Below are 17,004 nucleotides of genomic sequence, written 5' to 3' on the forward strand. Positions count from 1 at the left end.
ACAGTATTTAGTCATTTAGTTTAGGGTTAAGTCAACCGCTGACTGAGGACATTACTAGGTTACAACACAATACAGTACTGTTTCATAGTGATGACTCCAGATATCAAGAGTTAAGTTTTACTGAATTGTCTCAAAGGAGGAAGTAAAATATATGATATATTAAATAGGTAAGAGTTCCAAAGTTTTGCCTGACCAAGCAGTGGCACAGTGGATAGAGCATTGGACTGGGACGCGGAGGACCCAGGTTCAAAACTCCAAGATTGCCCTGGCTGGTTGGCCCAGTGGTAGAGCGTCGGCCTGGCGTGCAGGAATCCCAGGTTCGATTCCCGGTCAGGGCACACAGGAGAAGCGCCCATCTGCTTCTCCACCCCTCCCCCTCTCCTTCCTCTCTGTGTCTCTCTTCCCCTCCCGCAGCCAAGGCTCCATTGGAGCAAAGTTGGCCCGGGCACTGAGGATGGCTCTAATCAGGCACTAGAATGGCTCTGGTTGCAACAGAGCAATGCCCCAGATGGGCAGAGCATCGCCCCCTGGTAGGCATGCCAGGTGGATCCTGGTTGGGCGCATGCGGGAGTCTGTTTGACTGCCTCCCTGTTTCCAACTTCAGAAAAATACAAAAAATAAAAAATAAAAAAAATCCCAAAGTCACCAGCATGAGCATGGATTTATCTGGTTTGAGCAAAGCTCACCAGCTTGAGCCCAAGGTTGCTGGCTCGAGCAAGGGGTTACTCGGTCTGCTGTAGCTGCCCCCTCCCCCAAGGCACATATGAGAAATCAATCAATGAACGACTAAGGTGCTGCAACAAAGAATTGATGCTTCTCATCTCTCTCCCTTCCTGTCTGTCTGTCCTTATCTGTCCCTCTCTCTATCTCCCTCTGTCTCTGTCACCAAAAAAAAATGTTCCAGAGTTTTGCCTGACCTATGGTGATACAGTGGGTAAAGCATCGACCTTGAATGCTGTGGTCAACAGTTTGAAACCCTGGGCTTGCCTAGTCAAGGCGCATATAGGAGCTGGTGCTTCCTGCTCCTTCCTCCTCTTTCACTCTCTCTCTCTCTCTAAAAATGAACAAATAAAAAAAGTATTTTAAAAAATGGATTTTTTTTTTTAAAGTTTAGAGTGATTTTTTTATTTTATTCATTTTTAGAGAGGAGAGAGAGAGACAGAGAGGGAGAGAGAGGGGAGAGAGACAGAGAGAGAGAAGGGGGGAGGAGCTGGAAGCATCAACTCCCATATGTGCCTTGACCAGGCAAGCCCAGGGTTTCGAACCGGCGACCTCAACATTTCCAGGTCGATGCTTTATCCACTGCACCACCACAGGTCAGGCCAAAAAATGGATTTTTTTTTTAAAAGAGTTCCAAAGTTTTCTCACTTAAAATAGTAGTGAGCTGCATTTATGTGTAAGTAAATATTTCATATCTTAGCAGATCCATGATGCTTTATAATAATTGAGTCTTTTTTTAGATAAGTCCAATGCCTGGACTGTCTGTTCAGTAGTCTGTACAGAAAGAAAGGTGAATCTCTTTTAGTTCTTTTTGGATAACTATTTAGCCATAAACAACCCCTGGCTAACTGTGGATACCTGGTAGTTTCAGAATTGTCTCCTGGGAGTTATTAAAAAGGCACACTAACAGAGAGTATTTGGTGATGAGGTGAGTGTATAAGCAAGTTTATTTATCTTAGACCCTTTTCTTGGATCCTTTATTCTCTTTAAATAATTTTACATTATGGCCTTACATTCTGGTGGCGCAGTGGATAAAGCATTGACCTGGAACGCTGAGTTTGCCGGTTTGAAACCCGGGGCTTGCCTGGTCAAGGCACACATGGGAGTTAATGCTTCCTGCTCCTTCTTCTCTCTCTTCTCTCTCTCAAATGAATAAAAGTTTAAAAAAAAAAAGAACTTCACATTAGTGTTGGGGTATGAAAAACAAACTGTCATTGACTTGATTTTTATATAGTTTTCAAATAACTGCAAAACACTTTTTTTTTTCCCTTTTAGGATGGCCTTCTGGTCCTTCATTATGGTCTCGTGGTTTCTCCTCTGAAAATTACTTGAAGATTCTAGAAGTGGAGGAGGGAGGAGGGAAACAAAATCAGGTGGCTTCTGTAGGATTACATCTCACCAAAGATTTTCACACGTAATTGCTACCATTTTGTGCTAAGACAGACATCTGTTTTCAGCACCAAGCATTATAATATGTATAAGTATAACTTGGAATGACGGAATGCATCTGTTTTACTAGTGACTATATATAAAAAGCATCCATAGCTCAGGGGGAAAAATTTTAAGTACTGAGTTTTTAAATTCCTTGTGATTTCAAATCCTATATTGATTTTGCTTCCAAATCTTTGTTGTAAATTCATTACTGTTTCTTTTCATTGAGCCATATCCCTTTTAAGCTGGTGGTTTGGATTCTGCTCTCTGCAATGGTGTCAATTGGGCAGAAAATAAATATGCTCTTGAAATGAAGATTCAAAGCCAGTCTTTGTTGAACTATGTACATAGGCTGTACCCCTCAGACAAAGACCGAAATTGTCAGCCACTTATGTGTGTTGGCATATTTTGAACTCGACCATTTTTTTTTTTAACCAACATCACTACTAAAGAGGTGTTATTCACTTCTAAAAGGGATAAGTTACCGTTATCCTGTGTGAAGAGACTGTCTCCCTTATGGTTTATGGCCTGTACCATAAGCCTTCAGTGTCATAAAGACTTCTTTAACATATCTTACAACAAGGGGGTGCCTCTTTGCAATAATATTTCTATTCCTAGAATGTTAATTTGAATAACATTCATTTTATTTGAGTACGTAATATGGTTATTAATACCTTGTAATGACACTGCTTCTGAAAGTAATAAAAAAATTTGAGAAGTTTACAGAATACTTAGTCATTGTTTCCTCAGTAAGTCAGTTTAATGTTTGTTTTTCCATTACTTTGCCACTGGGATAAAGAATATGGGTGAAGCCTGACCCGTGGTGGCGCAGTGGATAAAGCGTCGACCTGGAAATGCTGAGGTCGCCGGTTTGAAACCCTGGGCTTGCCTGGTCAAGGCACATATGGGAGTTGATGCTTCCAGCTCCTCCCCACCTTCTCTCTCTCCCTCTCTGTCTCTCTCTCTCCCTCTCTGTCTCTCTCTCTCCCTTTCTCTCTCCTCTCTAAAATGAATTTTAAAAAAATTAAAAAAAAAAGAATACGGGTGTATGAGACCTCACTCGCTTGCATACAGAGATTTCAGTTTTAACATTATTTTGCCTAAGATTAGCATTTTGATAACTTTCTAAAAGAAATATTTTGTAGAACCTGTTTCATTACGAAGTTTCCAAGTTGCCTAGAAACAATTACAATTGGGTAAAGATTGGCAATTATTTTATAAAGGATTTGTTATTGTGTTAAATCTCTTTTAACATTTAATAAATTTTTTAAAATAAAAATTTATTTTAACCTATTTTGAAATGTTTGTGCTTATTGTGGATTAAAAAAAAACAAAACCCTATTTAGGAGATGAGGTATTACATCAAAGTTAAACCTTGCTGTCAAATAGGTTATTTTTTCTTTGAGAGAGAGAGAGAGGAGAAACATCAACCTGTAGTTGAGTCACTTTAGTTCATTGATTGCTTCTCATACATGCCTTCACTGGGGGGCTCAAGCCAGTGACCATGGGATCATCGATGATCTCACACTCAAGCTGGTGACTCCACGCTCAAGCTAGTTATTCTGCACTCAAGCCAGGTGAGCTGTGCTTAAGCCACAACCTTGGATTTGAACCTGGGCCCTCAGTGTCCCAGATCGATACTCTATCCACTGCGCCACCACCACTCAGTCTCAGATATTTTATAAACATCTTTACCTTCATTAATTTTACTAGATGCTGTTATTTGATAATAGACAGAATAGCAGCTCTGGAATTCATTGCCTCTTAAGTGTTTTTTGGACAAATCACTTAATATTTTTTTCTTGTCCCATGTTACCATGTGTGTCAAGGATCCCCAAGATCACCCTCCAGTTCAGTGTTTCACTAGAAGGATTCATGGGGCCCAGAAAAGCTATTATACTCATATTTATAACCTGTTACTATAAATGCATATCAAAATCAGCAAATGGAAAAGATGTATGGGGCAGACTCTAGGAGAAATTAGGCACAAACTTCCAGTTGTTCTTTCCCAGTGAGACACAGGAGCAGTGTTTAATTTTCCCAGCAGTGGTATGTGATGTACAAAGTGTAGCCAACCAATGCAGTTCACCTGAGCCTTAGTGTCCAGGGTTTTCAGTCACTTGGGCATGTAGCACCCATATAATTTACTCAGCCATTGAGACTCAGCATTTACCCAGTGTTTAAACTCCAGCATGTCCTGGGGCTCCAGGTAAAAGAAGACAGGCATTCACCCATAAATGACATTGTTAGCATAAACTTTCTGGTGTGGTCCAACATCTCAGGCATACAAAGATAGAATATTCCAAGAACTCAGAACTTATGAATTACAGTAACATGGGAAAATACTTTTATGTAGAATATTAAATGTAATTATTTGATAAGTTTATGCAATGAACAAGTCAAAAAAGTTTTATCACTTGTTAGACATTGTGTGAACAAGATTAAAAGATTAAAATTAAAGGATAGTTCCTTCAAGGAACTCACAGCCCTTGGGTTACACACATCTCTCAGAATTTTTTTTTTTAAGAGAGAGGGACAGGAACAGACAGGAAGGGAGAGAGATGAGAAGCATCAACTCATAGTTGCAGCACCTTAGTTGTTTATTGATTGCTTTCTCATATGTACCTTGACTGGGGGGCTCTAGCCAAGCCAGTGACCCCTTGCTCAAGTCAGCAACCTTGGGCTTAAGCCATCAATGTTGAACTTCAAGTCAGTGATTTTTGTGCTCAAGTCAGCAACCATGGGGTCATGTCTGTGACCCTGCACTCAAGCTGGTGAGCCCACACTCAAGCTGGATTAACCTGTGCTCAAGCTGGTGACCTCGGAGTTTTGAACCTGGGTCCTCAGCATCCAAGGCCAACACTATTTGCTGCACCAATGCTTGGTCAGGCTCTCAGAATAAATAAAAGGCAGATACTGGTAAATAAGAATCACAAAAATTCTACCCTTTTTTTCCCCTCTGTCCTGGACTTGACCTCCAAGCAACTCAGCTAAGCTATAGCTGGTTGTATGTTGCCTGTTGTTACTACTAGGCAGTGAGTGAACTAAGTAAGAATGTTGATCGACTGGTTTACAAATCTGTACCCCCAAATCAATGTGCTCTTGGGCTACAACAACAGAAATAGAGTTTCAGAAGAAGACATAGGTACTAAACTCATGGACCTGGGTTTTATTTTTTTTTTTTTTTATTTTTTTGTATTTTTTCTGAAGCTGGAAACGGGGAGAGACAGTCAGACAGACTCCCGCATGCGCCCGACCGGGATCCACCCGGCACGCCCACCAGGGGCAAAGCTCTGCCCACCAGGGGGCGATGCTCTGCCCCTCCAGGGCGTCGCTCTGCTGCGACCAGAGCCACTCTAGCGCCTAGGGCAGAGGCCAAGGAGCCATCCTCAGCGCCCGGGCCATCTTTGCTCCAATGGAGCCTTGGCTGCGGGAGGGGAAGAGAGAGACAGAGAGGAAGGAGGGGGGGGGGATGGAGAAGCAAATGGGCGCTTCTCCTGTGTGCCCTGGCCGGGAATCGAACCCGGGTCCCCTGCACGCCAGGCCAACGCTCTACCGCTGAGCCAACCGGCCAGGACTGGACCTGGGTTTTAAAGAACATTTTATGAACTTGACTCCAATGGCAAGAGAAGTAAAGGCAAAGATAAATGAATGGGACTACATCAGAATAAAAAGTTTTTGCTCAGCAAGAGAAACTGACATCAAAATAAACAGACAGCCAACTAAATGGGAAATGTTATTTTCAAACAACAGCTCAGATAAGGGCCTAATATCCAAAATTTACAAAGAACTCATAAAACTCAACAACAAACAAACAATCCAATAAAAAAATGGGAAGAGGACATGAACAGACACTTTTCCCAGGAAGAAATACAAATGGCCAACAGATATATGAAAAGATGCTCATCTTCATTAGTTATTAGAGAAATGCAAATCAAAACTACAATGAGATACCACCTCACCCCTGTTAGATTAGCTATTATCAACAAGACGGGTAATAGCAAATGTTGGAGAGGCTGCGGAGAAAAGAGAACTCTCATCCACTGTTGGTGGGACTGTAAAGTAGTACAACCATTATGGAGGAAAGTATGGTGGTTCCTCAAAAAACTGAAAATAGCCTGACCAGGTGGTGGCGCAGTGGATAGAGCGTCGGACTGGGATGCGGAAGGACCCAGGTTCGAGACCCCGAGGTCGCCAGCTTGAGCGCGGGCTCATCTGGCTTGAGCAAAGAGCTCACCAGCTTAGACCCAAGGTCGCTGGCTCCAGCAGGGGGTTACTTGGTCTGCTGAAGGCCCACGGTTAAGGCACATGTGAGAAAGCAATCAATGAACAACTAAGAAGTCGCAATGCACAACGAGAAACTGATGATTGATGCTTCTCATCTCTCTCCGTTCCTGTCTGTCCCTGTCTATCTCTGCCTCTGTAAAAACAAAACAAAACAAAACAAAACCTGAAAATAGAACTACCTTATGACCCAGCAATCCCTCTACTGGGTATATACCCCAAAACCTTAGAAACATTGATATGTAAAGACACATGTAGCCCTATATTCATTGCAGCACTGTTCACAGTGGCCAAGACATGGAAACAACCAAAAACCCCTTCAATAGAAGACTGGATAAAGAAGATGTGGCACATATACACTATGTAATACTACTCAGCCATAAGAAATAATGACATCAGATCATTTACAGCAAAATGGTGGGATCTTGATTACATTATACGGAGTGAAATAAGTAAATCAGAAAAAAAACAAGAACTACATGATTCCATACATTGGTGGAACATAAAAACGAGACTAAGAGATATGGACAAGAGTGTGGTGGTAGCCTGACCTGTGGTGGCACAGTGGATAAAGCATCAACCTGGAAATGCTGAGGTTGCCGGTTCGAAACCTGGGCTTGCCTGGTCAAGGCACATATGGGAGTTGATGCTTCCAGCTCCTCCCCCCTTCTCTCTCTCTGTCTCTCCTTTCTGTCTCTCCCTCTCCTCTCTAAAATGAATAATAAAAAATTAAAAATTAAAAAAAAATTAAAAAAATAAAAAGAGTGGTGGTTACCAGGGGTGGGGGGAGGGAGGATGCGGGAGGGAAGGAGGGAGAGGGTTAGGGGGAGGGGGAGGGGCACAAAGAAAACTAGATAGAGGGTGACAGAGGACAATCTGACTCTGGGCGAGGGGTATGCAACATAATTTAATGACAAGATAACCTAGACATGTTTTCTTTGAATATATGTACCCTGATTTATTAATGTCATCCCGTTAACATTAATAAAAATTTATTTTAAAAAAATAAAAAAATAAAAATAAAATGGTTTAACTTAAAACACTTTGAATTTATGATGGTAATAACAATATAAACCTATATTTTCACTTATTAATATTTTATATACATTTCATATTTAAAGGTAACATAATCAATGGCTGCAAAAATTAATTCTGTGGCTATTTATTAATTTTTCTCTTATTGTATTTTATTATACCAATAATTCATGTTTCTTACAGACCAATTAGAAATTACTGTAAACTATAAGAAATATGTATAAATCCTCCCAAAGTCTAACCTGCTAACCTTTATTCATTTTTTTTTTTTTTTTTTTTTTTAGAGAGGAGAGAGAGACAGAGACAGAGAGGGAGAGAGAGGAGAGAGAGAAGGGGGAAGGAGCTGGAAGCATCAACTTCCATATGTGCCTTGACCAGGCAAGCCCAGGGTTTCGAACCGACAACCTCAGTATTTCCAGGTCAACGCTTTATCCACTGCGCCACCACAGGTCAGGCAAACCTGCTAACCTTTAAATATGTATTGCTTTAGTTTCTTATGAAAATATATTTACACATGATTAATAAATGTAGGTGTTTCAAAATAAAAAAAAATAAAAAATAAAAAAAGAAACAGAGTTTCAGATCAAGGGACTTGAATGCTTCTAATCTCCAAAGCCTCGTGTGTCTAGTACTGAGGAACATACTTCAAAGGTGCTCACAGATGGGAGAGCAATGGGATAACAGTCTAAAGGAGAGATCCACAAACACAAAAGACAAGAGCAAGTGTTGAACAACGGTTTCTGGTTAACATGGAGAAGTGAAAACTTAGGGGTTTGGAGGCAATACTTGGTAGTTGTCTTTAAATAACCAGAGGGTCAAAGACTTGGATGAGGGAAAAGCACAAGTACGAGCAAACAAATGCCCTGACTTTGCTTGAGTTAGCCTTACTGCTGCCACCAGCAGCATATATTTAGTTGAGATAAGATCAGTTTTTTCTTTCCTTCTTTTAAATCTCATTTTTTTTTTCTTTCCAAGTGAGAGAATGGGAGATAGTGAGACAGATTTCTGCACGTACCCTGACAGGAATCCATCCAGTAACCCCCTATCTGGGGCTGCTGCTCAAATCCTCCAGGCTATTTTTAGCACCTGAGGTTGATGCTGGGACCAACTGAGCTATCCTCAGCGCCCAGGGCCAACACTCAAACCACTTGAGCCACTGGCTGTAGGTGGGGAAGAGGGAGAGAAGGGGGAGAGAAGCAGATGGTCATTTCTCCTGTGTGCCCTGACTAGGGATCAAACCTGGGATGTCTGCACACCAGGCTGGTGCTCTGTCTACTGAGCAAAACAGATCAAAGCCAATCAAAGTTTTTTCTTTTTTTTGTTTTTTAGTGATAGGAAGGGAGGCAGAGACAGACTCCTGCATGCCCCCCCCCCCCAGGATCTACCCAGCAAGCCCACTAGGAGATGATACTCTGCCCATCTGGGGCCCTTGTTCCAAAGCAACCAGAGCCATTTTTTTTAGCACCTGAGGCGAGGCCAGGGAGCCATCCTCAGAGCCCGGAGCCAACTTGTTCCAATGAGAACCCTGGCTGTGAGAGGGGAGGAGAAAAGAGAGAGGGAGAGAGAAGCGAGAGGGGGAGAGGTGGAGAAGCAGATGGTTGCTTCTTAGCTAGGGCCCAAAGTTTTTTCAAAAGGAATTTTTTACTAGGAGCATCAGCAGAAACAAAACTAAATTACCAAGTCCAAATAAGAGCATATGAGGTTGCCCTGGCCGGTTGGCTCAGCGGTAGAGCGTCGGCCTAGCGTGCGGAGGACCCGGGTTCGATTCCCGGCCAGGGCACACAGGGGAAGCGCCCATTTGCTTCTCCACCCCTCCGCCGTGCTTTCCTCTCTATCTCTCTCTTCCCCTCCCGCAGCCAAGGCTCCATTGGAGCAAAGATGGCCCGGGCGCTGGGGATGGCTCTGTGGCCTCTGCCTCAGGCGCTAGAGTGGCTCTGGTCACAACATGGCGATGCCCAGGATGGGCAGAGCATCGCCCCCTGGTGGGCAGAGCGTCGCCCCATGGTGGGCGTGCCGGGTGGATCCCGGTCGGGCGCATGCGGGAGTCTGTCTGACTGTCTCTCCCTGTTTCCAGCTTCAGAAAAATGAAAAAAAAAAAAAGAGCATATGAGGTACAGATTCCAGAGACTGATTTCAGTGGCTAAGGAGAGATCTGACAGGCACAGCTTGCAGGTCTCAGGTTTTGCAGAAGCCCTCTCTGAGGCGATACTAAGCAAAGATGCCCAGGGATATTTTGCGACAGTTGTAGTTAGGCAAAATACAGGTGTGGCAGATTTTTCAGTTTCTCCCTTAACCGCTATCCCATCCTCTTCTCTCTGGTATAGGCCCAAGTCATTTCCTCTGACCTTGGGCTTCATTGAGCTTCCCCTCCGTTTCCACTACATTGCCCTTTCCTCTTGATTGAGTCAGATGGTGTTCTTACCTAGTCTCTGACCATTCCTCTTCTGGATTCGAAGCTGACAAGCCTTACACATGCTCACACAGCGACTCTCTTACAGTAACTTTGTCTTTGAATTCTTAGAAGTAACACCTCTGACCCATTTATCTGTCCTATTCAGTTTGCCCAAAGTATACATACTCTGTGATTCAATCTAAATATTTTTGTAGGATCATAACATCAGATGTGTGACTAAATGTTTTAATTGCTTTTTGGCCTTTAATAGTTGCAACTTCTATGCTGTATTTTCTCGTCTTGGAAACAGAAGTTTCAAGTGGATGCTAATTCTGAATGTTCTTTTTTTTTTTTGCACCAAAATTTTGAAGTTTTATTACTTCCAAGTGATGAAACTTTAAGAATTTTTTTCTATACTTATTATATTTCTAAATTTTTGCATAAGCATGTGGTCAATATAACTTTTATTTCTTATTACAAAGCTATTTATATATAAATAAAATATAAAGGAGTTTAAATAAAGAAAAAAAATAGCCAAGAGAAAATCGTTAAGATTTCATGTATTTTTGTGCTTAAACTTTTTAATCTAATATATAAATATGAAAATGTAAAATACATAGTATTTTGTAATTCTCTTTCTCTTAATATATTGTAACTAACTTTCTGTGTTATTACTTTTCTACTTACTCATCTTAGTGTTTGCACATTATTTATTATATGGGTATGACTTTTCTCTAACATTTTTAAAAATTAGAATAAGATTCCAAACAGTGCAGGAAAGGTACATATTAATGTCTGTATAAATCAAGTATTTTTGGATGGCCTTTAGGATGACATATATTTTTGTTTCTTTCCCATGCCTTGAATGTTCATCTTTTTTCCTCCTCTACCCCCTCCTCCTCCTCATCCTCCTCCTCTTCCTCCTCCTCCTTATTCTCATTCTTACCCCAAGTGAGAGGAAGGGAGATAGACAGACTGCAGCATGCGCCCTGACCAGGATCCACTCAGCATCCCCAGTCTGGGGCTGATGCTCTGCCCATCTGGGGCCATGCTTGCAACTGAGCTAATTTTAGCACCTGAGGTGGAGGCTCCACAGAGCCATCCTCAGCTCCCAGGGCAATGCACTAAAACCAGTTGAGCCATGGCTGTAGGAGGGGAGGTAGAGTGGGGAGTAAGAGAGGTAGAGAAGCAGATGGTTGCTTCTCCTATGTGCCCTGACTAGGAATCAAACCCAGGACATCCACATGCTGGGTCAATACTCTATCACTGAGCCAACCAGCCAAGGCTGAATGTTCATCTTTGTTTTCTTCAGTAGACCATGATGAAAGAGTAGGTTCTCATTTTTATCCTTTTTCCATATGTTGTTGTGTACATGAATTTTATTATTGGCCTGTCTTCAAAATTGGACTGATAAAATCTAAATTTTATTACCTTTTAGAGATTAATAGTCCACTCACAAATGAAATGCCATATTGATTTTCTGAAAGCTTGCCAAGGACTTACTTTCACAAAGTGGATTTTATGGTTTGATCTTGGCTGCATTTTGAGTTTGTTCTGATGTTGTATAGTTTTTACAAGGGTTCTTAGTGTGATACTATTTCCACATAAGTAAGAAAAGATATTTTCCCTAATGTTTCTTTTTTTTTAAATATTTTATTTATTGATTTTTAGAGAGAGGGGAGAGAGAGAGAGAGAGAGAGAGAGAGAAGGGGGTGGAGCAGGAAGCATCAACTCCCATATGTGCCTTGACCAGGCAAGCCCAAGGTTTCGAACAGGCAACCTTAGTGTTCCAGGTCGACGCTTTATCCCATTGCGCCACCACAGGTCAGGCCCTAATGTTTCTAAGATAACATTTTTCCAAGAGAAAAGCTGGTTGAATAAGAAGGAGAAGACAGCCTGACCAGGTGGTGGTGCAGTGGACAGAGCATCGGACTGGGATGTGGAGGACCTGGGTTCGTTACCCAGAGGTCGCCAGCTTGAGCGCGGGCTCATCTGGTTTGAGCAAAAGCTCAGCTTGCACCCAAGGTCGCTGGCTTGAGCAAGGGGTTACTCGGTCTGCTGTATCCCCACAGTCAAGGCACATATGAGAAAGCAATCAGTGAACAACTGAGGTGTCGCAACGAAAAACTGATGATTGATGCTTCTCATCTCTCTCCGTTCCTGTCTGTCTGTCCCTATCTATCCTTCTCTCTGACTCTCACTGTCCCTGTAAAAAAAAAAAGAGAGAGAGAGAGAAGACAAAGGTCACCACGAACAGAATTTTTCCCCCCCAAAAGAAATAGAGGCAATATTTCATAGTGATTAAGTATGAATTGTGAAGCCAGACTGCATAGCTTGGACTCCCAGCTCTGCTACTTGTAAGCCATGTGATCTTGGAAACGTTATGTAATTTCCCTGAGCTTTAGTTTTTCTTACCTGTAAATGGAGACAAGGGTACCTAACTCAAAGGCTTGTTTTTTTTTGTTTTGTTTTTTTTTACAGGGACAGAGAGAGAGTCAGAGAGAGGGATAGATAGGAACAGACAGACAGGAATGGAGAGAGATGAGAAGCATCAATCATCAGTTTCTCATTGCGACACCTTAGTTGTTCATTGATTGCTTTCTCATATGTGCCTTGACCGTGGGCCTTCAGCAGACCGAGTGATCTCTTGCTCAGGCCAGCGACCTTGGGTCCAAGCTGGTGACCTTTTTTTTTTTTTTTTTGCTCAAGCCAGATGAGTTTGTGCTCAAGCTGGCGACCTCGGGGTCTCAAACCTGGGTCTTCCGCATCCCAGTCCGACGCTCTATCCACTGTGCCACTTCCTGGTCAGGCTCAAAGGCTTGTTAAAAGAATTAATTATTATGTAAACACTTAAAATAGTGGCTGGCATATATTCTATTATGAAGCTCAAATATGATCCCTGTGTAATCAAGTCTTTGATGACTGCTGAGTTAATTCCTTTTTAATGAATAAAGAGGGTCCATTAATATTAAAAGATTGACATTGAACTAGCTAATTTTTTCCCTTTCTTTCTTACATGTTTTCTTTCTTCACCTCCTCCTATGGATAACCAGGAGAAGGATGGGGATACAGGCTCTGAAATTGGACCTAGATCCTGTTTTCACTCTAATGCTAATCTTGACTCTGCTGCTTCTAGCTTGCAGACTGGGTTAGCACATGGGCAGACAGTTTCAGTTGCCAGGAAGGAGTTCCATCCATTGAGCTCGAGTCTGGCTTGAGATAAAAGATTACCTAGCCCTAAATCACTTCAGGAATTCTGTTGGCATGTTTGAATCCTTATGCCAGAAAATTATGGGAGGCAGAAGTTACACTTCTCACTTATTCATTCATATTTATGGCATAACAGATGAACCTTAGTGAGTTAAAAATTTTTAACAAGCACTTCTAAGGAAAAATGGTTTTTTGCCCTGTGTAATAATCGGCAAATTGACTAGAATCTGCTACTGATTATATTCCCAAACACCAGAGCTTAAACTAATGATTTTGGTTACAGTCTGCTGAGCATTCTCTAACCTCTAAAATGGCAATTTTCAACCTTTTTCATTTCATGCCACACATAAACTAATTACTAAAATTCTACAGCACACCAAACAGTATATTTGCTGCCAATCTGACAAAAAAAAACATAGGTATAATTTTGATCCATTCACACAAGACAGCTATTGTTGTGTTGGCTGTTGTCATTTTTTATTTGACAGTAAGGGAAAAGAGGTCAGTGCCCCTGTCTAAATGGTCAGGTATTGCATGTTTTAAAAATTCTTGCAGCACACCGGTTGAAAATCGCTGCCCTAAGAGCACATGATGGAACTAGAATGAAATGTCCCAGACTCACACAGAACAGAGACTGCTGGCTTCATCGGGGCAGATGAGGAGCCATGTGGTGATATACAGTAATTAATCAGTGAGCGAGCCTGGAGACCCCTTCACAATCAATCTTCCTTTTTCTTTGTAGCCTGAGCCTTTCTCTGTTGTTGTTTTTTTAAATTTGGAGTTACTGAAGCACTTTAAAAACATAAATCTGTAAATGTCTGCAGTATGATTCACTCTGTTTTATTACAATCCTAGTGTGTGGGTTTGTACGTTTCAAGAGATTGTAAGAAAGAATTTATCAATTTTAGCAAGTCCCCACCCCCTCCTAGTTAGATTGCGCTATATCAGCATAAAACATGCGGGCAATCTAATCATCTAGAAAGAAGATCGATAGAAGTCCTTTGATCTACATAGTAATCATTCTTTTCATCCTTTAAGGGGAACATGGTAATATAGTAAACACAGTCCTTTGTTTGATGGGATTCGGAGCACTCACCTATTGGCAAATGGCAAATCACTGTGAGATATTTGAAAATAGCAAAAGGCATAATAACATCAATCTAACCTATACATTAAATTTGAACATGCAGCAAGGCCAATAATGTATATTCTATAAAGAAAATACAACTTCACATATAAGCTCTATTGTTAGGTCCTATAAAGACCCCTCAGTTATTTCCATTTTAAATTGCTACACTTTCAGGCACACCAATTTATTTGGTTCTAAGAAAAAAATGTATTCTTATCCTTTAGATGTTTCTCAGGAACTTAGAGATTTCTAATGTTATAGTAATAAAAATAATATTGATTGGAAATCACTGATGAATACTCATAAGCCAGCAACATTTCTAGTTTTTCTTTCTTTCACTGACACTCAGGAGAGATGGGACTTCTCTCCAGGCTCTGTTCTGAAATCAATACTCTTATTAGATCTGGCTTCTCTTGTCCTAATGGAATTCCTGCTGACTGGGATTGACCCAGGGTGGCCATGCATAATGGTCTCAGCTGGAGGAGAAGTTATCATAGACTATGTAATTCTATTTTTCTGATAATTTCATAAATTCTCTATCAACGGATTTTTAAGAATTGAGGTAAAATTTCCATGACATAATATTATCATTTGAAAGTGAACAATTCAGTGGCATTTAGTACATTCACAGTGTCATACAGCTACCACCTCTATCTATCTACAAGTTTCAAAACATTTCCATCAGTCCACATCCACTGACTAGTAACTTCCCACACCTGCTCTTTCAGCCTTGGTAACAGCCCATTTGCTTGCTGTTCCTATGGATTTTTAAATATATTTTAAAACTGTTTTATGTTTGCCTTTGGAGCCGTGGTTCTGGGCTCCCTGTTTGTCTTCACAGGTAAGTTCTAGAAGCTTATTCCAGGACTGGATGTGATTTCCATTGTCTCTGGATCTAAAATTTGGAAGCTAGTTTCCAGACAATTGCTCAAATTTTGCCCCTCTTTAACCAGTACAGTAAAATGAATTTCGAGTGTCCTGGATTTATTACCTTTTAAGGAATTGTCCATGCTAGGCCCTTTGATAATAAGCGACAGAATTTCTTGCAAAAAAATTTTTTTTTTTACTTTTTAAAAAAGAAATTGGTAAATAACACCCAATTGTATTTAATTGTTAGCAGGATCAGAGATGATTCACGGCTGGATGGGCCCAGAGTCCGGTTCTGAGCCGCCGCCACCTTGCTGCAATGCAGAAAGGCAGCAGGCAAAGGAAGTCTGCCAAGTGCAGCAGTTTGCCTGTGGGACCTGGTGTTGCCAAGGAGTTCTGAGGCTGAGAAACCTTAAGTGAAATCTGGTGAGGAAAGGTGAAAAAGAAGATAAAAATATTTCTATTCCCTCAAGTGAGGGGACTTCCTTTCACATAGGAAAGAAAAGCGAGCACTGCAGAGTCAGAAGACCAAGACTCAAATCCCAGCTTTGTGCCTACTGTGCGGAGTCAGACAAGGGTCTTACCCTGGTCATGCCAAGGCTCTGTTACTTCATTTGTAAAGTGGGTATACAAATACTACACTTCAAAGCATGGTTGTGAGCCTGACCAGGCGGTGGCACAGTGGACAGAGCTTCAACCTGGGACGCTTGACCCAGGTTTGAGACTCCAAGATCACTGGCTTGAACATGGGCTTATGCATCTTGAGTGTGAACTCACCAGCTTGAGCGCAAAGTTGCCAGCTTGAGTGTGGGATCGTAGACACAACCCATTGTTGCTGGCTTGAGCCCAAGGTCGCTGGCTTGAGCAAGGGGTCACTGGCTCAGCTGGAGTCCCCCGGTCAAGGTACATATGAGAAAACAATCAATGAAATGCTGCAAGTATGAGTTGATGTTTCTCATCTCTTGCCCTTCCTGTCTGTTCATCTGTTTCTCTCTCTCAAAAGAAAAAAAAGAAAAGAATGGTTGTGAGGTTTAAATGAGATAATTCTATATTCACCACCTAGTACAGTGTCTGATAACAGTAAGTAGTTACTGAATAAATTATAGTTGTAATTATAGCTTATAAGTTAAAAAGTCATAGAAGCCTGACCAGGTGGTGGCTCAGTGGATAGAACGTCAGACTGGGATGCTGAGGACCCAGGTTCGAGACCCCCAGGTCACCAGCTTGAGCGTGGGCTCATCTGGTTTGAGCAAAACTCACCAACTTGGACCCAAGGTTGCTGGCTCAAGCAAGGGGTTACTTGGTCTGCTGAAGGCTCGTGGTCAAGGCACATATGAGAAAGCAATCAGTGAACAACTAAGGTGTCGCAATGCGCAACAAAAAACTAATGATTGATGCTTCTTATCTCTCCGTTCCTGTCTTGTCTGTCCCTGTGTATCCCTCTCTCTGACTCTCTCTCTCTGTCTCTGGAAAAAAAAAAAGTCATAGGATTCAGAGGACCTCATTATCTGATGAATCTAAGTCATGTGTGAATATTATTAATGTGCTTTGCAGACAGCTTCCTCACAATCTCATAGGCTCACTTTAGGATCCTATTCTGTCACAACAGTTGATATTGCTTGCTTGCTTTCCTTTCTCCTCCCTGCCTCATGTTTCCCTGTTATTGTAATCATTCTGGTGTAATAATTTATCAATTCCATAAGATGCTTTTAATGTCTTTCTTTTATAAATGAGCTCATGACAATTAGTGGTGACTCAATGAAAATAAGAGATACAAATTAGAGCCAAAGATTATATAAATGTGATAAAAGGACTTTGGTTTGGCATAGAGAAGCATTCATTAACTAAATAGTATTCTAAAAAGCAGCAACCAATGTCTAAATTGCAAGCCCATGTATTGATGAAACTATTGCTCCTAAAGTGGCCCTAAAAGATG

At 41.4% G+C, this 17,004-nt stretch overlaps 1 protein-coding gene across 1 annotated transcript in view; it reads left to right on the forward strand.

Annotated features, from left to right (window-relative positions):
- The window catches only part of PCGF6 (polycomb group ring finger 6), a 34,395-nt gene extending 31,027 nt beyond the window's left edge, over positions 1–3,368 (forward strand). The window contains exon 10 of the mRNA XM_066355455.1: positions 1,996–3,368. Coding sequence (XP_066211552.1) covers positions 1,996–2,052 — 57 coding nt within the window. The 3' untranslated portion in view covers positions 2,053–3,368. The remainder of the gene's footprint in view (positions 1–1,995) is intronic.
- The last annotated feature ends 13,636 nt before the right edge of the window (positions 3,369–17,004 follow it).

The sequence above is a fragment of the Saccopteryx leptura genome, chromosome 13 (assembly GCF_036850995.1).
Source record: "Saccopteryx leptura isolate mSacLep1 chromosome 13, mSacLep1_pri_phased_curated, whole genome shotgun sequence".
NCBI classification, from domain to species: Eukaryota; Metazoa; Chordata; class Mammalia; order Chiroptera; family Emballonuridae; genus Saccopteryx; species Saccopteryx leptura.